The sequence below is a fragment of the Condylura cristata genome, unplaced genomic scaffold (genome assembly GCF_000260355.1).
Source record: "Condylura cristata isolate star-nosed mole 26May11 unplaced genomic scaffold, ConCri1.0 scaffold00005, whole genome shotgun sequence".
Taxonomy (NCBI): Eukaryota; Metazoa; Chordata; class Mammalia; order Eulipotyphla; family Talpidae; genus Condylura; species Condylura cristata.
The window spans coordinates 48,499,899-48,522,677 of NW_004567106.1; the positions used below are offsets into that span (position 1 = coordinate 48,499,899).

The 22,779-nt window shown below is 35.7% G+C and overlaps 1 protein-coding gene across 1 annotated transcript in view; it reads left to right on the forward strand.

Moving 5' to 3' along the window:
* Positions 1 to 22,779, forward strand: part of ZNF277 (zinc finger protein 277) — a 79,944-nt gene that overhangs the window by 17,258 nt on the left and 39,907 nt on the right. The window contains exon 2 of the mRNA XM_012720719.1: positions 19,954 to 20,155. Within this exon, the coding sequence (XP_012576173.1) occupies positions 19,954 to 20,155 (202 nt within the window). The remainder of the gene's footprint in view (positions 1 to 19,953; positions 20,156 to 22,779) is intronic.

Sequence of the window (22,779 nt, forward strand, 5' to 3'; positions counted from 1 at the left end):
TATATATATATCGATAGAGAGAGTATATTGCCCAAGAGTGGGCAGTGTGACTTTATTTCCTTAAAATGTTAAGTTCTTTTCTGTTACTCACCAATTCCCCTCTTTTCATTTTCTTGTGTACTGATGATTTCTCTCTAGTGGTCCCCATAGCAACACTGGATAATGCTAATGAAACTGCAACATCTTAAGCTCTCCCACAGAGCATCTCTGTTGAAATAGCCATGAAACACACTTGCATTTTTTATTTTCTTTCCTTAAAAGAAATTAGTATTTTGGAATCTTTCCCATTAAGACTTCCTAAACTGTCTAACTAGAATTGAAGACTCTAATTTAGAGAAGCTTTTTTGAAGGTGCTAAAACCACAATTGGGATACCACCTCTCCTTCATATTCACACCCAGTGTTGTATATGACAGTGGTTCTCAAAATCTGGTTCCTACCAGTGTCAGCATCACCTGGGAATATGTTTGAAGTGCAAATGCACATGCCACACCCCAGACCTACTGAATCAGCAACTTGGGATGAAACCCAATTTTCTGTGTGTGTGTTTGTTTTTTTGGGTTTTTTGGTTTTTTTTTTTTTTTTACTTAATATGGGTACATTTATTGTACAGTTACATGAATTTTGACAAATGCCTACACCTGTATAACCACAAATACAACCAAGATATGGAACATTTTCTAGTGCCCTAAAAGTACCCTTTGTGCCTCTTTCTAGGCAGTCCACACCTCCTACTCCCACAGATCTACTTTCCATTACTACAGACTAAAATTATTTTTCCTAGCATTTCATAAAAATGGAAGCACAGTAACACGTACATTTTCGGCTGATTCTGCTAACCCTGTGTAGGTAATTATTTCATGTTGTGTGGGTCAGTATTCCTTATTTTTTTTTCAATCATAGGGTGCTATTTCATTGTATACACATACAATAGTTGTTTGGGCATACATGTTTCAGAGTATTTGGGTTGTTAATATTTTGTGTTTTCCAGCTTATTTAGATGTGCACTGAAGTTCAAGAAACACTAGTGTACAAGATGGCACTGTGTAAAAAACATTGCATCCAGTTTTGTGTGAGTTCTTAGATTTTGTTAATATGATAGGAAATTATTTTCCTGTTGATTTTTATATCACTTAAATTTATTTATGCTTGGAAAATATTAACAGAATGCAAATTAGAGTTAAAATATGACAGTGGAGCATGTCTGGACTTTAGTGACTAAAAAATGTTGCCTAATCCTGATTTATCCATTACTAACAAGTATAAGAAGACAAGTAATTGCCATTGAGTCTATAGAAACAGGTTATGACTCAGATTTGAAAGCATATAAATTTTTTTCTGTTTGTATTTCAATGTGATGGTGTAAACACTTACCACATTTTAAATGAATATTTTAAATATTTTTCTGTTTGTAGTAAGCAATTCATTTTTTATCTCCTGAAAAGCATCAAAAGTATGAGTAGGAGGGACCCTTTGGAGGCCATGATTTAGAGAACAAAAAAATAGGAAGCAGTTGTAATTAAGAATTGCAAAATAAAAATAAAAGACAAGTTAACCCTGTCTGGTAAAGTTTTGAAAGGTAGTAGGCCTGGGAAGTTACAGAAATTTAAGTTGGAAAGAGGTGATCTAAAAGTTAAGTTATTAAAAATTGCAGGTCACCCCAAAAAGAGAATCATCTGTATACTGGGACTGGAACAGAACTAAAAGTAGGTAGACTTGCTAGGTCAGGTCCTACCTGAAAGCCAGCCTGTTGAGCACTGTAATTTTGCTCAGTGCTCTAAATCCAGAGTTCTAAATGCAATTAAATGAGATTCATCTGATCTGGAATCCAGAGTTCAGTTAGTCCAGAGAAACAAAAGAGCATAGTAGTAGACATGCAGTGTCTGATTTTCCCCCATAAGCCTGGTAAGCTCCTGACATTTACTCCTTCCTCTTGATCATTACTGCTCTAACTCAGTCCCTTTCTTTGTACTTCTGAACAACTCTTCTTGCTTGTTCATTGGGATCAATGAATGCTATTCCTAAATGCTATAGTAATATTCATATTTCCCCAAATATGCTCTCTGCCTTTCTGCCATATTACTATAAAAAGTGCAGTATGGCTCTCCTATCCTCCCTAACTCGGTCTGCTCCTCTCATACTCTCATATTGGTCCTAAGTCTTAGGTTTTGATGGTCAGACTTAGCTGCTTTTTCTTGTCCTTGATTTTCCCTGGACCTTACACACATCATTCTTGATAGCAAATGCTAAGTGTTGTAATTGCTTGCATCTCTTAGAGCACAATCCATCTCTCTCTCTCTCTCTCTCTCTCTCTCTCTCTCTCTCTGTTTCCCTGAACTTAGTGCCTACCTCACTGTAGATTTTCAATATGTATTGTTTAAGTGAATGGATAAGGGGTTTTTACATATTACAGGCATGACAAAGTATGGATTTTCTGAAATAATTCTAAGTATTATGTCTTTTTCTTAAGCTATTAGTTACTCACCTAGCTCAGCACCCTAAATTTATTTCCTATATGTTTTATATACAGGAATAATAAGAATCCTTTAAAGTTGACATATATTAGAAATCTGGAAAGAAGGCTATCTCTACCTTTGGGGAAGGATCCATTAGCCATTTAATAAAATCTCTAGGAAAGTTCATTAGTGAAGTTTAAAAATAGGGGATGGGCCAGAATGTTTTTGTGTTTGGGAAGGGCCAGAATGTTTTTGTGTTTGTTTAAGATATTAAATCTTGGATTGACTTATTCAGACTTTACAGTAGATCTCTTCTATTCTTTTCTTTCTTTCATTTTCCTAGCATCCAAAATTCAGAATACTAGGGGAATGTTGTTAAAATTGGATTTTTTTTAAATTCTACATTCTTCCATGGAGTAATGAATTGCAATACTCTGTATTTTATTTTCCAACATCTCAGGAAATAATATGATGTTTTGTATGAGAAACATACAGATTTCTGGAGATTATTTGCTTGAGTAATTGATTTGCAAAGGAGTTACATGTATCATTCACTAGAGCATCATGTGTTGATAACTGTTATATATAATCAATACATTTTTACCTAGTGACTTCACATCAAATATTCCTAAACTGCCTCTTTTGGGGAGAGTGGGGAAGGCTTATGTAGTTATTCTTGTTCCCCACACTTGGTGTTCTTTCATGTATTAATCAAACAAATATAGACCAAGCTTCTATTATGTGCTGGGCAAGGAGCTGACTGCTAGAACCAGGAGAATATATAGACAAGCTTCCTACCTTCATCAAACTCAAAGACAAGTAAGAGAAATGGACTTTTTGCAACACTTCATCTTTTCTCTTCATCATAGATTGTGACTGTAGAGCTGTATTATAAGGACTGATACAAAATGGATGTATAGACCAATAGTAGAACCAAGGCTGCATACTCAGAGCCTAGGGATCTGCCAGGTAACAGAAGTGATGGAAGTAGGATGAAAGTGCAATGAGAGGATCTCTAGTAACGTCAGGTAACATCAAAGTACCACTTTAATTAATACTATCACATGTTTGATTTGGAGTAATAGGGAGTGGTAAGGACGTGGCAAATGGAAGAATATGGATTTTTTTTTAATATCTACTCTTACAGTTTTAATAATGTTATCTAGTTAAAATTAAAAGACTGTACATATTTGGCATAAGACTCAATTTGTAGACTCTAAGAGATTGAGTTTCTTCTGAGGTTATGTGTGTGAATTTTAGTATCTATTTTAAATACAGGGAAGCTTTTTGTGCTTACTCATTAGGATTACCAGACTAAGTAAAAGAAAATAAAGGATGAGTCCTAGTTATATTTGAATTTCAGATATACTAATTGCTTGTTTGTTTGTTTAGGGTTTTGTTTTGTATTTTGCACAAAATATTCTTATATAATATCGGTAGTATTGAGATATAAATAATACCTTTTTTTACCTGAAATTCAAATTTAACTGGTCATCCTGTATTTTATCTGGCAACCCTGTACGTAGTATTGTGCTACTATTTTGAAGTTGTTTGTCAAATAAGTAGTCTATGAATAAATGCAGTATTTAATTATTTTCCATATACTTACATGAATAATCAGTTTGAAATAATTAAAATTTAAATTTGAGTAAGTGATGATGTATGCCAAGCTAGACAAATCTTTAAATTGATCTTTATAAATGTCCTCATTTCCATTTTAGTACTTTGTTAGTCAGAATCAAAGTTCTTTCATACTTTGTTTCAAATTGTATTCTCCTTGATATCCTTGTCGCTATGCAGTTGTTCTGTACTTTTTTTAATTCTCTTATTTTTCCTCCTGTTATTAACTGTCTGTATTAATGAGATAATAAACCAGGCTTGTTGCTAATGAATTGATTCCTTCATCTGCTAGATTTAATTAGAAAAATATTTAACATGCCAACAGATGTTCTGATTTTGTTTCATTATCCCCAAATAAAATGAAATGAAATACAATGAGTTTCTATGTTTCTGCATAATTAAGATAAAGCAAGATGGCACTCTACCTCGTGTTATTAAAGGCTAACAGATTTTGCTAACTGTTCCAGTTTTCTTTTTAAAGTACTCACCTAACAGTAACTGATGAAGAGTAAAGAGTAAAGGTCCAGGAATGAATCTCAGATCTCTAGAAAGGAAACTAAATTGCACATGCATCCCAAAGAGTTTGGTGTTATTTTAGAACTTTGATAGAGGTGCATTTTCTAATTTAACTAGCCACTAAAAAAAAAAAAAGAAAGAAAAGAAAAAACTTAAGAATAATTCCAGAGACTTATCAAGTGAATTTTTTTTCGATTGTTTGCCTTTCATGGCTTCACTTGCAGAATCCAAAGGGCATTTTAATTTAAAAAGAAAGTGAGAAAGAAAAAGGCTAAATTTTAAGAGTTAGGTTAATATTCAAGGTTTTTAATTAGGAAAATTGGGAGGGGAAAGTTTTATATGTGTGTACATACTAAAAAGTAATAGTTCAGGCCCTCCCTGGTGGCGCAACAGGTTAGAAGGTAGCACTGCAAGCCAGCCGCAGCGGCTTCAGCTTCAGTGCAAGTTCCATCCCCAGCCCAGAGGTGACCCACATGGCAGGCAGACTGCTCCTGACCTGCCCGCTGCTGCCCTCAGCAGTGTACTCTATCCTTCTGCCTGTTCTGCTCCCCACTCTGTCTCTGGTGAAACCTCTCACTGCCCCTATACCTCTGGCCTGTACCCCAGTTCTGTATACATAAATAAATAAATCTTTGGGAGAAAAAAAAAAAAGGTAATAGTTCAGACAAAATAAGTAGGCCTCAATCTAGCTTCTCATCCTAGAAATGGAATAAAAAGTGCCCCAAATATCAACTAAATAGATTAGCTGAACTAAACAATAAACAGGTAATTAAACAAATTACAAATATATTAGAAGGGAAGATATACCCCCAAAATGACCAGATGGGTAACTTCAACTATCCTGAGTAAGCTCCTACTTTTATGGGCATGTTGTCTAGAGTGGCTAAAGAGAAAAAGGAAGAAAACAAAAGTAATTTATTTCCCACTCCAGTTTTATTTGGTTTTATTCCTTTTATTTAACAATGTGACATTTTCTTTAAATACAAATTACAGTATAAATTTCTCAAAGCATTTAAATGTCTTGCCTAATTTCTATAATTCATTTAATCATGTTTTTATTGGAAATTTGCTCCTTTTTTCTGTCATTAAATTTAAAATGGTAGGTAATCTTGCATAAACACCTCGATCTTGTTTTTATAGGGAAAAGGTCAGTTTAGTTACCAGTTGAACTTTAATTTCCAAGTATAAGGAATGCGTCAGTTCTCTAAAACTAGGTAAGAGGATATAAAGAGAGGAAGCAAGGTAGGGAGCATAGGTGATGGACACAGAAAGTTGTGCCATCCTTCCCAGCTTCACCAAGGAATGGTTACAGCTAGAGCACATTCTTTTCAATCTGTGGTTCACATCTTATAAATTTTTTTTTTAAAGTCTGTTAATTTACGCATACAGAACTGGGGTACAGGCCAGAGGTGCAAGGGCAGTGAGAGGCTTCACCAAAGACAGAGTGAGGAGCAGAACAGGCAGACTGACAAAGTACACTGCTGAGGGGAGCAACGGGCGAGTCAGGCGAGGTCTGCTGTGCCATGTGGATAACCTCCAGGGCCAGAATTTAACTCATGCTCAAGTGGCTTTAGCTTCTTAGTGCTGTGCGTTAACCCGCTGCACCACCAGGGAGGGCCTCACTTTTTACAAATTTTAAGCTTAACAGTTTTTCAGGAAATGGTAGAATTACTGATGTCATTCATATTCCTTCAGAAAATTGTGTCTGAAAAGCAGATTTACCACTAGTATGTGGTGACAGGCCTCTATACCCCTACTAACAATCTAATTAGAACTTGCCTCCGTGGTTTTCCTACTTCTGGTTTTGCTCAGAGACCTTAGGAAGATTCCTAATCTTCAGGTACTAGGTAGCTTTATAAATTTTAAAGGTATTTTTCTTGGACACTGAATCAAAGTCTTTGAATTCTGTTCCAGGTTTCCCCTTATACATAAATAGGCTGTCTGTATCATCAGCTTCCACCAGGCACTTGGGTGATTAGAGTGAACTTTCAGCTCTGATATTTTCCTTGAAAACTAGTAACAAAATACTGGGAGACTGACTGCATCCCACCTCGCCATTTTTAAAGTCTGGCTTATCTGTTGTCCAACTGTTTGGATTTTTTGCCTATAAAAATGAAAGATGCAAAGAAATTTATTAAATCCCATAAATAGCAAATGGATGGGGATTCATATACCTAACACTGTCCACTTTCTGGTTGTGGTTTTGATTTTCAGAAAAGAAAAATTATTACTTCATTTAAGCTAATGTTGATAACCATTTTTATTTCTTCTGGAAGAACCTAGTAATGTTGATAGTCAAAATCACATTTTTTGGTGTTAATGTCTCCCCTAATTTATGTTTTCATGCTTCTTTTGTGAATATTATCATCTTAATATTTTGCCCCAAATCTTTATATTCTTCATGGTCCCTGTAGAATTCTGTTTGTTTGTTTTTTTATGAGTTTCTTCATAATCTTCTCTCCATTAAAAGACACCACTGCTTATTTGTTTGATCTGCTTGAATATCAAAGTCTCTAGTCAAAGCTTTTGTTTATGATTGCTTTTACTTGAATATTTTGTAATAGAAAATTTAGAGCAAAATGACCTGAACTACTCTTTATTCCACAGAAAGTTATTGATAGTTACTTGGTTTTTAAATCACTTCCTTTGACTTACACCAAGACAATAAGCATCTTAGAATTCAGTTTCCTTTTTTTTTTTTAAGCACTATGCTAAAAATTTAGAATATTATCCTCTATTCTGTTCAGTGTTTTCTGGCATATGAGCACCAAGGGTGTGCTCATTTTCTTTAGAATTTGGTGTTCCCTAACTCATTACTTTATATTTCTCTACAATGAGTTTTGTACACTGTTCTCAGCCTGCCTGTATTTAATAGCTCTTCTCCTTCCTACAATCTGCACTTCTAGTTTTGCAGCCTCAATAGATTTTATTTCCCTTTAATGTTCTGTCTTCCAAATTACTGAGACATTTAAATAAGCAATAAAATATAAAAGGATTTTTATTGGGCCGGGTGTGTGTGTGTGTGTGTGTGTGTGTGTGTGTGTGTGTGTGTGTACTGCTTGCCCAAATTTATGAATCTTAAAATGGCCAACCTGCTGGCCAAGATTTTTCAGTTCAGTTTTATATAAAAACTCAGAGAAAGCCAACGGAGTACATTAGAAAGGACTATTGTCATTATAGAAAGAATTTTGAACTTAAAGTTTCCATGGCAAGTTATATTTTTGGTTTTAATCTTTTTGGAAATTGTATTTTACTTAATATTTTACTTGTAAAAAGTAATTTATTTTTATTCTTAGTAACATGTTTATTTTTTATATTAAAACATTAAAAACTAATAATCTATATCAGTGAAGGTAATTTTTCTTGGATTGTCATGTCTTATAAACAATATAGAGGATTACATATATTTTTAAATATATATTGTCTTACTAATATGAAAATTTGCTATTGACTATATTTAGAAAACTTAGCATTTAAGAGGTTATAATGTTTCAGTTAATACTTTTGGTTATAAATTTTTTTTTAAAGGTTTATTTATTTATACAGAACTGGGGTACAGGCCAGAGATGTGGAGGGTGAGAGGATTCACCAGAGACAGAGCGGGAGCAGAACAGGCAGATCAAGGAAGTACACTGCTGAGGGGAACAGGAGAGGTCGGGTCAGGAGAGGTCTGCCACGCCATGTGGTCACCTCCAGGGCAGGCTGGGATCGAACTCATGCTGAAGTGGCTTAAGCTTCTTAGTACAGTGCTTTAACCCGCTGCGCCACCAGGGAGGGCCAGGTTATAAAATTTAATGAGTGATGCTGCTTAACTTAGTAGAATTTAGCAGCTCATATCTACTTTTTAAAAACAAAGTTATTCAGGAACAATAATAAGTTGCCATATATTGTATTTAAACAATAACATTCCTATAGTTAAGTTAGTGGATGGGAACCAAGGTCTTCATCATAATTAAAATGTGGGCTCTGGAGTCACAAGTTAGAATTCCAATCCTCTGGATTTCTTATTGGCTGTGTGGTCATGGAAGAGGTAACTACTTAATAGCTGAAAGAAAAGGATTTGCTGTTCTGGGACAGTGGAGGCCTGTACTTGTAAGAAGTAGTCTTTCTAAATAAAGCAGACTGCAAATTTTGTTTTGGAAATCATAGTTGTCAGGGACTGGTAAACTCTCAGAAGCAGAAGTATGGGGAACAGTAGACCTTTTGCTGTGGCAGCACAGTCATTGAGTGAAGCTGTTGCCAGTAAAGTGACTTTCAGACATGTAATGATGAAGATGAGGGTTGTTACCAACTCAATGGCATGAATTAGAAACTCCTATTCTTACTCAACAATAACAAAGCTGCCTTCCTTGTAGCATGATCATTAAATCAGAGATTGTTTATAAACTTTGCTAAGAAACCAATCACTATCATCATCAATCTGGCCTTGAAGAGAATACAGCCTCTAAACTGTGAAGGCCCCAGTTTTTAGAGCTTAGCTTATCACATCAGGGCAGTATTGCACCTCAGATTTGTCATACTTCTCTGTGTTATATAGTGCACACCATTCATTTTCACTTAGGTGTGCTTAATACACAGCTCTATGATGTCAGCATTTTATGTAGTGTTTATCTCACCTTTAAACACAAATCGTTTGCTTTCTAGACCATTTCTGAGCTTATATAGGTTTGATTTTGTTTTGAAGCTTTTTTTTTTTTTAAAGATTTATTTATTTATTCATACAGAACTGGGGTACAGGCCAGAGATGCCGAGGGTGAGAGGATTTACCAGAGACAGAGCGGGAAGCAGAACAGGCAGATCCATGAAGTACACTGCTGAGGGGAGCAGCGGGGGGTCAGGAGAGGTCTGCCACGCCATGTGGTCACCTCCGGGGCAGGCGGGGATTGAACTCAGGCGGAAGTGGCTTTAGTTTCTCAGTGCAGTGCTTTAACCCGCTGCGCCACCAGGGAGGGCCTTGAAGCTTTTTTGAGCATCACAAAACTCTTTAAGAACCTGATAGAAAAACTGAAATCTTCTCCTGAGAGGTATGTATGTGCACATCTATGCTTGTGTACACTTTCTTGGGTGCTCCAATTCCGTGAAGGGTTAAGCCCTTGTCTCAAAATTACCTCTGTTTAAAAAGAATTCTCTGGGCCCTCCCTGGTAGTGCAGCGGGTTAGAGCACATCATTAAGAAGCTAAAGCCACTTCCACATGAGTTCGATTCCTGCCTGCCCTGGAGGTGACCACATGGCGTGGCAGACCTCTCCTGACCCGACCTCTCCTGTTCCCCTCAGCAGTGTACTTCCTTGATCTGCCTGTTCTGCTCCCCGCTCTGTCTCTGGTGAATCCTCTCACCCTCCACATCTCTGGCCTGTACCCCAGTTCTGTATGAATAAAATAAATAAATCTTGTTTTAAAAAAAAAAAAGAATTATCTGTTGTAAGTAGTGTTGCAATAAACATAGGGGTGCATGTATCTTTTTGAATAATTTTTTGTGTGTTCTTTGAGTAGATCCCTAGAAGTAGAATTGCGGGTTCATATGGTAGCTCCAATTTTAGTAGTCTGAGGAATCTCCATACAGCTATCCATAGTGGTTGTACAGTTTGCATTCCCACCAGCAGTGCAGGAGAGTTCTTTTTTCACCGCGTCCTCATCAAGACTTGTTGTTGCTAGTTTTATTGATATGTGCCAATCTCACTGATGTGAGATGGTATCTCATTGTGGTTTTGATTTGCATTTCCCTGATTATGAGGGATGTTAAACAATTTTTCATATGCCTGTTGGCCATTTGCAATTCCTCTTTGGGTAAGTGTCTTTTAAGTTTTGCCCATTTCTTGACTGGTTTGTTTGTTTTGTTTTTGTTGATTCAAGTGAAACAACCCAAATGCCCAAAACTAGATGATTGTTTCAAGATGATGTGGTGTGTGACACACACAACACAACACAATGGAATACTACTCAGCAATCAAAAAAGTTAAACTTGTGCTTTCGTAGCATTATGGATTCGCAGCTGGAAGGAATTATGCTGAGTGAAATAAGTCAGAAGGAAAAAGAAATATCACATGGTTTCACTTATAGGAGGAATTTAAGAGAACCAAATAAGGGGGGTGAGGGCAGGGAGTGTGGTGTTATTACAATACAAAACCAAGCAATTACAAATCAAAGAGATCCCACAAGGGAAGGGTTCAAAGAGAGATCAGAAAGAAGGAAGAATGTGGGGGGCCTATGGTGATGACAGGTAGGGGAAGGAGGTAAACATTGGTATAAAATGAACAATAATGTAAATAAATAGGTAGATAGATAAATAAGTTGAGAATTCTCTATAAAAATCTTCATCTCTAGGCCCTCCCTGGTGGCGCAACAGGTTAAAGCACAGCACTGAGAAGCTAAAGCCACTCCCGCATGAGTTCGATTCCCGCCTGTCCCAGAGGTGACCACATGGCGTGGCAGACCTCTCCTGACCCGCCCACTGCTCTCCTCAGCAGTGTACTTCGTCGATCTGCCTGTTCTGCTCCCCACTCTGTTTCTGGTGAAGCCTGTCACCACCCCTGAGCCTCTGGCCTGTACCCCAGTTCTGTATGCACAAATAAATAAATCTTTAAAAAAAAAAAAAGTTTAAAAAAAAAACTTCATCTCTAGAAGCAAAGGTTATGTTGGGGTTAAGCTAATAAAAGTAACTCTTTATGGTGGAAAATATAAAATGTATCTTGAACATTGAGGATAAGGCATTGAATGGAAAGACAGGAAGGTGCCCGGTCCTTGATGCCACAGGGGTCCTTTTAGACAGCAGCATAGGCTGGAATGGCAGGTTATAATCAGTCCCACCTGGGGATCCTGTTCCAGATCTTAACCCTGGAATTTGATTAATCCAGCCTGGGGATTCTGGTCTGAACCACTCTTGAAGGAAAACTCAATTTCTTTCTGTAATCCAATATTATTAGAACAAAGCAGGTTCTCCCTTGTACCATACATGTTCAATTTTAAAGAATTCATCCTTGGAGTTTTCTAATATTTTAATGGACCAAAAAGTATATTTGTCTTTTAATAAGTAGGAATGGTCTCTTTAATGTTCATAAGCTTTCTGTTCTTTATACTTTTTTGAGCAAGAGTTTGTTTATCCCAATGGCTTTCACTTGGAGAATGGCTTCTGCAGTTTCTCAGATTATTAGAACAGTAGCCTTCTCACCACTGTAATAGGTTAGGACACAGCAGATAAACCAGCTGGCAGTAAGATTCAGAACACAGCATCTTTCTACTTGGGAAGATATCTTTGACCACCACTGTATCCTTAAGCTGACTGTGTTGTAATTATGTTGAGTAGTCTTTAGTGTATTGACTGTGATAACTAGAACTAATACCTCATTGCCTTAATTTGTACAACAAAATTAATCACTTTGCATTTGTGTATTTAGTTATTACACATTATTAATAATCAACATTTATTGGAAACCTAGTTTCTTTGTGTATCTTATCTTTTCAGTTTTATCCTATCAAACATGTCCCTCATCTGTCTCAACTTTAAGCTCTTACTGAAAATAATCATATTCTGTATGAATATCTTACCTTTTAAGTACTTTAATGTTGTGTAGATTCAGAGCCAAGTATAAAAGATCTTGGGGAATAAAGAGAAAAAAGAGGAAGGGCAATGAACAACCCTATTAATAATTCCTAACATTTGACTAACTTTGCTGAATGAATTTCCCCCATGTACGTGCTTCTAAAGTTCCCCTTTCCTGTTCTTGCATCTTTTTTGTAGGGAAAATATGCTGACTTAAAGAGCATTAAGGGGTTTAAGACACTAGACATAAGAGGCTTAGATGAAAATAGGGTTTTCTACTGTTGACATCTCACACCACAAAAAGGATCTGATTCCACTACACTTTCAATATTACAGCGGTGGCAACATGCCCCAGCAGAGACCTTCCCTCAATGCTCCACAGATTGAAATTCTCAAGCATTCTCTTTCACAAGAAAAGCTAATAAGCATTTTTGTTAACTCAGACCCATACACTGAGTCTGAATGTCTTGAGTCCTGTTTCTAGAAAGTTAGAGATACCTCATGACAATTTGACATGAGTGTGAGCTTTTCTATATGTCCCTTAAGGATTTGTATTGCGTTGCTTATTTGCATTTCTCTGTTCTTATTGTACAGAACTTTATCCCATGTAGGCTCATATGGTGAACATTAGAACTTTGGAATGATTGTATAATGGAAGAAGAATAATTTATAAATCATTATTTGTGAATACATATTTTTGCATTCTCCAAAATAAAATTCAAAGTAAAAAGATTTTCTGGAATCGTATTAACTACATTTAGGTCAAAGTATGGATGGGTTATAGTTGTTTCATCAGTCCATATAAACTTGTTTTAGCTTATTTCTTTTTAATTTACTCTCAATCAGTTTATGGTAATTACTTAATACTTATCAGTTTTATATAAATATCTGGGTAGGTTTATTGACTGCCTCTTAGTAACTTCAAATAAGCCTTGATTTAAGCATTTTGTTTTAAGCTTAATTTCTGAAGGAGGTTCTTCACCTTTTAAAATTCTCTCCATCTCTTTGCTATCACTACATCTCTTTATTTTTAAGAGTAAATTTAGGTTGACAACAAAATTGGGAGGATGGTCTAGAAGTTACACATACATCCTCTACCCACACATGAATACCTCCTCCATTATCAGCATCTTCACCAAAATGGTACATTTTTACCAAGGATGATCCTACACTGACAAATCATAATCACTGTAAATCCATGGATTTTATGCTTCATATTGTTACATTCTAATGAATTTTAGTTTATACATTATTTCTTTCTCGGATAATGTGTTTATTGCTATGTCTATAAACATCAAGCTTTTCTACTATGTTATTTTCTAGGAGTTTTTGTAATTTTGTGTTTATGCCTTAGGTCTATAATCTATTTTGAGTTAATGTTTTGTGAAGGATATAAGCCTGTATCTAATTTTATTTTATTTTATTTTTGCTTATAAATCTCCAGTTGTTCCAGCACCATATGTTGAAGGGATTATGTTTGTCAGTCAGGTGTTTTTTAAACACAAGAAGAAATGCCTTTGTTGCTTTTTCATCTCCATTCTCAGCTTCTTTGATTAGCCTAGTGTATAGTATTTGTATATATGTAGTCCCTACTTCCTATAAGGAAAGACTTACATAGAACTTTTCAAGAGTTTTGTTAAAGTTCTGTATATATTGCTTCAGCTTTCTTTAAATAATGAGAAAGCTCTTCCCTTATTGCCTCAGAGAAAAAAATATCTGTATGAGCTAATACAACTTCTGTGTTATGCTGATATTATTCTTAAGTTTATCAAATGTATATCAACAACCTCATTAAGAACATATCAATTAACACTTTAATGTTACCACATTTCATATAGTCCTTTCTCTTTTTAATTAGCTTATACCTATAAAATGTATACTATTATCCATCATAAAATATTCCCTCTAAAACCTTTCAGAGGTGGTTCCCAAAACCAGAAACCATTTTTCCTCTTCCCCCATAAAATTTATATTTTAACATAATTACAAAATTAACTTAATTTTGTAATCACAAAATTACAAAAACCTGAATATATCAGGTTTTCCTTAAAATAGTAGTTTGTGGAATCATGTAAAATGTCTCCCAGTTACCACAGAGTAATTACACTAGAGTCTTTGTATAAAAGACATCAGCTTGTTTCATAAACTTTCTCATAAATTCTTATGTACTGTCAGGTATGAAAATCGCTGCTTGAAAAATAACAATAAATGTAGTCATTATGATGTCACTTTTAGTAAAGTTGCATCAAACATTCCAATGAAGCCAGTGATAGAATAATTGCTGGCAAAATTTAGTGTTTGCTGTAATCTGCAACATACTAACTGACTTCCACCTACTTTAGAGGCATAAGATTTATATCTTTTTTATTTAATCAATTTTTGTAATTGTGATGTAACACATAAGAAATTTAATACTATATCTGAAGACTAAGTCTAAAATTTGTGTACTTGTTCAGGATGATTTCACTTTCTCATCCTTCGTATTTTAAGTCTAGTGATTTTTGTGATGGGCACATAATATTCAGATTATATCATGCAGATGAGATTTATGATACTTAATTTCACTGAAGATACAAGAGAGTTTGTAGATAAGTTAAAAAATTACATATTTCTAAGTATTCTGATATCATGACTGAATCACAAGTGTTTTGCAGGACTACTCTTACCTCTGTCTTTATAAAAGCAGCCCAGATTCTGGCAGCTCCAAGTAACTTAAGGAGAAGGATTTATTAAATGTCTCAGAGTCAGACCAAACTACTTACCAGCACAGTCTGGCTTGTGAATCTGAGAAAATGAATCTACTGCTCTAAACTAAGGTATGTGTTTAGGGTTCAGATCTACCCCATAGAAGCACTCTCTGATGGCATGGGATAAATTTATTCTGTATTCCCAATGCCACAGGTTCCTTGTTTTCCGGAGTCTCTTTATGTGGGGAAAAAAAATGTAAGCAAATTTTTTAAATCTCATAAATATAACATGCTTTCATTACCTTAATAATATGTATTATCTTAGAATTCAATGTAATTTTTACATAACCATTTATTAATTACTCAGTAACCCATTATACCAGTGCCCCTAGCACTAAAGACCTGAGTGTAATTATAGTTGGGCTTCTCTTAGTCTTGGGCAGAGAAAATTTCCTTAAGAGCCACAGGATTTCTCTGAAATAGAACTTCCTTAGAAACTGAGTTAAAGGTGTAACTCTATTGGTAAGTACCTTTGTTCCAGTATTCATTCTTTTACTTCTCCATTCATTTATCAAATTGAAGTTACCAAACACCAACTATGGTTCAGGTAATGTTTTGGACACACTAAAGATAAGAAAATAAGGAAGACTTAGACTTGGATCTGGAGTTGTTCAGACACCATAGTAGTAGAAATATGCATGTAAATAATTATATACAACAGATATTTGCTCCATTGATCATGGTGTGGGTCAAACCCACAAGAGGGCCTGGAGGAGAGTTGGGAAACAGAGAGAAACACAGATGTGTCTCCTGAAATACCAGTTACTGCTGCCCTTGTCCACCAGCCATGACAGGAACATCTATAACTTCTGAGAAGATCAATTAAGCTCATTTAAAGTATTGTCCTTTTTTTAATGAAACAAAAAAACTTATCCACATGTGTTCCCAGATTCGTAACTGTTACCCCCACTTGGCAGGCTCCCCAGCTAGCAACCAGGGAGGCTTCGTTAACACACCATGGCCAACCAGTAGCTAAGAACTGCCATCATCTCCTCTCTGCCTCTTCCTTCTCAGCATTGCTAATGTCACTGCTTCACACAAGCCCTCCTGTTTGGATATCTGCAATAAACTGTTCAGTGTCCCCAACTTGAGACTTGCTTAATTCCAAAACACTCTCCCATATCAGATTAAAAATTAAAGGGACTCTATTTCCTGTAGGAAAAGGTCTAAACTCCTTAGTATTATGTTTATGTTGAGGGTGCTAATATTTGAGCCAATTTGCCTGGATTTAAATCCTGGTTCTACCACTTACTGAGTAGGGTAGTTACATAACCTCTCAGACCCCTTTTAATCACAATATTGGGAAAGAAATGTAATCTGTGTCCTAGGCTTATTGTAAGTGTCGAGGTAATACATATATAATGGTTAATAATGTCTGGTACAAAATAAACACAGTGGTCATGGTAGTCATGGTGGGATAGGTGTGGCAATGTCTCAAGTAAATCAAACAAGCAGAATGCAGGTCACCTCCAGGGACTCTCACTGTGTAAACAATAAAGCTGTTACAGTTTTAACATGACACTAAATGATCAGGGAGTCTGAGAAAAAAAAACTATAAAATTGTGTTTTCAAATGTTTCATTAAAACTTTTGTTGTGGAGGGTGAGATAGTAAGTCAAGTTCTAAAATACAGCTTAGTATTTCCCAAACCACAAGTTCCTCATGATGCATGAAAATTGCAAAGTACTTGTGATTTTTGTTCTGTGTACCTTTACCGTAACCACAAGCAATTTGGTTATAGCATATGTAAACATTTAGGAATTCTCTTAGGGATAATTTGGAGAGAAACAAAAAAAGAAGAAACTAGGCATTGAGCATGAAAAGGAAGAGAAAGTAGGGAACCTCACTCAGAAAAGTAGTAGAGAGCTTGCAGTAAAGCCTGGGAAAGAGGAAAGACCGTGCATATGAACAGTGATTTTTGGAGGATGTGGGCTACTGAGATTTGTGTAAGAGCTGCTGATAGAAGTTGTGTAAGGGAGACTGCAGGGCACCGACAGGACTCATATAAATTGAAAGTAACCAGTAAATACATATAAACTCATATCAGTGTTGAACACATATTTAAAAAGAAACAGTTGAGAAAATGTCTTATAGCACTGAGGACAGAATAATTTAGTGTTTCAATATAGGCTCCACTTAATAGTGTTTAGACCACTGCTAGCACTGTGACTTTAGGAAAAAATTAACTAACTTTTCTCAATTCTCTCATCCGGAAGATGGGGATATATTCATACTAACCACATAGAGTAGGTAGGTTTAGTTGAGAAAGTACCTCAAAGACTTTGCTTATAATTTGTAATTAGCAAACAAGCACAGTAGTAATGTGAGCTCTTGCAACATGTTAGTGGTAATTAAAACATTGTTTGTTTTCTACAATATTTTACAAATACCTCAATCAAATTCAGGGAGAAGGGTATAATACAGTGACTTGTTTTTTCCTGCATGACAGTTAACGTTTGCTAATGTCTGCTTTATTTAGAATATGTAACTCTGGTTCTCCTACTCTAGTGTAAGTAAAATATTACTCTAGAGTTCCCTAAGTGTATTGCTTGTCTCTCTTCCCATTCTAATTTTCACATTGGGGTTTAATTTCCTACAGATATAATCTACAACTGAAGAATATAATCTGCAACTGAATAACTGTAGAATTTCACAACTCCTTACTGAATTTAATAAATACAATAATTGTTACAATGCTTCCAAAATGCTTGCATGTTTCAATTATTCTCCCTATTGTCCTGTATACCCTATTTCTGGTATTAAGTAAGTTCATCTTTTCTGGTATAAAGTAATTTCATGGAACTAAAACAGCTAGATTTTCATACTTTTTTTAAAGATTTATTTATTTATCCTTGTGATCAATCCTTTATCATTACCATTGTATGCAAATATTTTCTCCCAAATAGTGGGGTATTTCTTCGATTTAATGTCCTTTTTGCTGTACCGAAGCTCTTTAATTTGATAAATAAATAGTCCCAGCTGTTTATCCTCTCCTTCACTATCCTTGCTTTGGGTGATGTATCTTTAAAGACATTACTGAAGTATATGAAGTTCTCGGGATTACAACTGAGATAAAAAAAAAAAATGTACAAAATGAAGAAAGATATAAAAAAAATTAGGAGAGGAAGGGTGGGTCCAATGCTGTGTGCCTAAGCATACTCAAAAGAGTGGTTTGTACCTTTAAAAAAAAAAAAGAAAAGATTTATTTATCTTTACACACAGAACTGGTGTGCAGGGGTCGTGAGAGCTTTCACCAGACACAGAGTGGGGAGCAGAACAGGCAGATTAACTGAAACACACTGCTAAGGGAAGCAGCAGAAGGGACAGGAGAGGTTTGCTGTGCCATGTGGGTCAGCTCCCTGGCTGAGGATCCAAATTGTGCTTTAGTGGCTGTGAATAACTTTATAAAGTGCTGCACTTTAACCCCTTCCACCACCAGAGAGACCCTGATTTTCATACTGTAATATAGTAGAATATTATTAGTGCTGTATTGGAGAACATCTCCTATGGGACCCCTCTCTCCAGTCAGTTAGATGACTCCTCAAACCCCATGCTCCCACAAGCTCTCATTTCTATCTCATTTTTAACTTACATGTAACTTTAAGTAAACTGTGAACACATTAGCCTTTTTGGTGAGGAACATGTCATGCAGTATGGAACAGAGAAGATCAGCACTCAGAGACTCTTGGATGATTTTTGTTAAGTGAATGAATTTTACCCCTGTATCACTTATCCAATTCTCAGACCACAGTCAGATGTGCACAATAACTGATCAAATGAATTAAGCAGTGTAGCAGGCCATTAAAAAGAAGTTAAGGCCCTTCCTGGTGGCGCAGCTGGTTAAAGCACTGCGCTGAGAAGGTAAAGCCACTTCTGCATGAGTTCGATTCCTGCCTGCCCTGGAGGTGACCACATGGTGTGGCAGATCTCTCCTGACCCACCCGCTGCTCCCCACTCTCTCTGGTGAATCCTCTCACCACCCCTGCACCTCTGGTCTGTACTCCAGTTCTATATGCATAAATAAATAAATCTTTAAAAAAATAAAAAAAAAAATAAAAAAAGAAGTTAAAGTAGGTGAAAATAAGATGAAAAATGTAACCCCCAAATTAAAATTTCAAAACAAGATATAAAGTGTAACTATAGAATTAATAGTAACCTAATTCCAAGACTGTTGGTAGTTCAATGTCTTTCTTTTTGAAAAAGGTTTCCTGCCCTTCCTCGGATGCCGAATGCCTTACTCTGGTTGCCTGGTTGCTAACTCCTCAACAGCCTGCCTGAGTGGCAGGCTTCCACCCTGGAAGACTGAAAAGGGCTCCTAACACCAGTGACTGCTGTTTGAGGCTGGAAGAGCTCTAGGCCTTAACTCAACATTTAAGAAAATGATAGGTGATGTTAGAAAAGGAATAGTGTAGATAGGAAACTTGTCTATTTTGAGCATTCATCTCTTTGTTCACAGGAACTTGACTTATGATACACAGTTTATGTTGTAAGCAAATAGAGATAAATCAACATTGAAAACTGCTACCTGTACCAGTAGCACATGCTGTGTCAACCTAATGTGAGAGCTAGTTTCTTCTCTGCACATGACAAATAATCAGAAAGAGGTAGTGTGCAGGTGCTGTAAGAAACCTCATAAAAGACTATCCTGGCATCATCGTTAGCCTCAATATGTAACACTTATTGCCCGTAGTGTGATGATTCTAAACTATAGGGCTTGCTTGGACCATAGAACCTTAACCCAATGTGTTGTAGCCTTCCTCCTCCAAGAACCCCTAGAATTAACTGCCACTGGCAGGTATCCAAAAAGAAGGCTTGAACAGCTGCCCTGATAAATGGGTTTCCCCCACTCAGGCTTGCAAATGGGGAGTTTGAATTGCTTTGCAATACTCCCTGCCTCTGGGTTATAAAAGCTGTTTAAAATGATAATCAAGTATCCTGCTCACTGCTACTATGTATTTTTCTTTTTGGAGATATGTAAATATCTTTAGGGTCCTTCAATGCTGGGGATAGGGAGTCATCTTTCTAAAGAGAGTTGGTTTCAGCTGTTTGGTTTTTTCCTTTTTCTTTTGTCTCTCAGACAGTAAGGATTGTATCCTGGAGCCGCTTTCCCTGCCAGAAAGTCCAGGTGGCACCACCACTTTAGAAGGTTCTCCATCTGTGCCTTGTATTTTTTGTGAAGAACATTTTCCTATGACTGAACAGGACACACTTCTGAAACACATGATTATTGAACATAAGATTGTTATAGCTGATGTCAAGTTGGTTGCTGATTTCCAAAGGTAAACTTTTGTTTGCACCATAAAAGAATTAAATGTATTTATTCCTTAGAGGAATGGCATGACTTATATATAACAATATTTTCTGTACAAATTTAAAAACTTATGTTCTCCTTCAGAACCGTTCCTTGCCTTTTTTTTAATCTTTGTATTCATGATTGTGTAAATTATATTTAAGAATGTCGCATAATGTTGTATTCGTTACAAATTCTGGAACTGACCGATATTCCAAAGAGCAGGTAATAAATAGTCCCTTTACAACAGTCTTTGGGATTGTTGATCCTGATCTCTCCCAGACTGATGTTCTTTTCATGTTTCAGATGTTACAACCCAGAGAGTCCTTCCACAAAATCCTACTACACTTAGTAAAAGGCCAACTAAAGAGGAGTTTTGGGCACTAGAGATCCTCTTGGCATCTTTAAAGCCAAATGGTATAGTTACATGCTAAGGGGTATAGTTACATGCTAAGGTTGAAAACCAGGGAGAAAATGAGTAATGCCATAAGCCTAGGGAGAATAAGAGTAGATAGTTGTTAAGGTCAGTGACTGAGGTGCTGATAGAAAGAGGATGAAGAAAATGAAGAGTAGAGAGACGAGTGGCTGAGAAACTGCCAACACTGGAAATATAAAAACCTGACCTATATAGCCAAGGTCCAAAGTGAGCTAGACTAGAACTTACAAGAACGTGTCATTGAATGAATCACGTCAACAGAGAAATAATGCCGGCAATTATTTTTTTCCTCAATTCATAACATGTAGATGTGATTATCAGAGAAATATGCCTTCTCTTAAGTAGTTATAGTGTAGTTGTGTTTATGGCATTATTAAACTATGGGATGTGTAGTACCTGCTATGTCCTGAGACATCTTTTATACCTAATAGTAGCCAAAAATGTCATTATATTTTGATTACCAAAGATATGTATCAAGTTTTAGTTTTCTGCAACTATTGCCTTGTAAAAGACTATCCAAGGGCATTTATGCTGTTCTGTAAAAGACTATATCCATAGGCATTTATGCTTTTCTGAAAATCTAATTATCATTTATGAACTTTAACTTTTGAAAACATTTCAGTCAGCATTCCAAACTGCTAGAATAACTTTTTAAGTTGTAATACCCAGAATAGCCACACAGATACTGTAAGGTGTTCTCTAGTCCTTCATGCCCTTCTCAGCTACTAAATGTTCACTGTGTGCCTTCCGTGGTGTGAACCTTTACATTTACTCAGCATTGCTGAGTCAGTTTTGGTACTGCCTTAGTCAGGGGGAGGTAGAACAAAGTAGGGGAGGAGAGCTACATGAATGACATATACCTCCAACTGGTATATAATAAATTCTTACTTTCAGAGGAAGTGCCCTGTTACTCTCATTCATTTGTGTGAAGGAAGTGCCCTGTTATTCTCATTCATTTGTGTTTTCTGGGAAGCTTCCTCATATATCTAGTCAGATCTGTTGATTTTTAAACACTTATTGTGCTACAAGCCTTCAAATTCTTTTCTTATTCAAACCTATTGACAGAGCTAGCAAATAGTTTCTCCCAATAAGTATCTAGTAATTTGAATTTTGAAGCCAAGATCTTTCTTATCAACTAAAGTAAATTTTCACTCTCAGGAAATAAAAATATGATAATTCAAACTGACCAAGAATATACATGAATAAATTCTACTGTTTTTCAAAACCTTTTCAATACCTTTTAATATACCTAATCACCTTTTAATATACCTAATCACCTTTAGTTTCCCTGCTACTATTTAGGGAAACTAAAAATACCTCTCCATAACATTAAGGTCATTGGCTATTTGTGATCAGGGTTAAGTTGAAAATAGCTCCTTTCCTAAGTTCAAAAAAGTGATATAGTGGAGAAGCATGTAGAGGAGATAGTGAGGGTTCACTTGGTGTGAATTAATTCACTACAGATCTTTGTACAGCTTGAATAATATTATATGTACTTATAAAAGTTCTTAGAGAGTAAAGCTATTGCCAAGTACAATCAGTAATAAAGATGGTAAATAAAGATAAGAGATGGTCTTACCTTGTGCTTTTCAGAAAATAAGCTATAAGTTTTCATGTTAAATTTATTTGACATTTTCTTTATTGGAACAAAGTAACAATAAAACCCTCTCAGGCAAAAGAAATAAAATGAAAATAAAAATCTTTCCTTTGAGTCATTTAACATAGTTATTTATACTGAATTGTTAGTTTTATTCAGCAGTATGAGTTCCAGTAGATAAATGTTAACTCCTTAATTCTTTCCCTTTTCTATATTAAATTCCACTTGTTCAGTGCTACTTAATTAGCAATCATATCTCAAATCTTTATGCCTCTGTCAGTAAGCACTCTAGTTATAGTAGGGGGCTGGGAAGGCAAGATATTACTACAAGGACTTTTTGTGAGATAATTCTGTGAAGGATGATTAAAGTTATTTTTTTTAAGTATTTGCTAATGACCTAATAATTACATTTATGACTTTCTAATAAAATATGACAGTGCTTTGACAGCTGTCAGCCAAATAAAGAATTCATACCATGTATTATTTCCTGGCTTCTTTTTCATATTGAATGGCTCTTTAAATAAATAAACCAGAGAAGAAGAGAGATATGAAATGATCTTTAAATTTAGAAAATCTATTT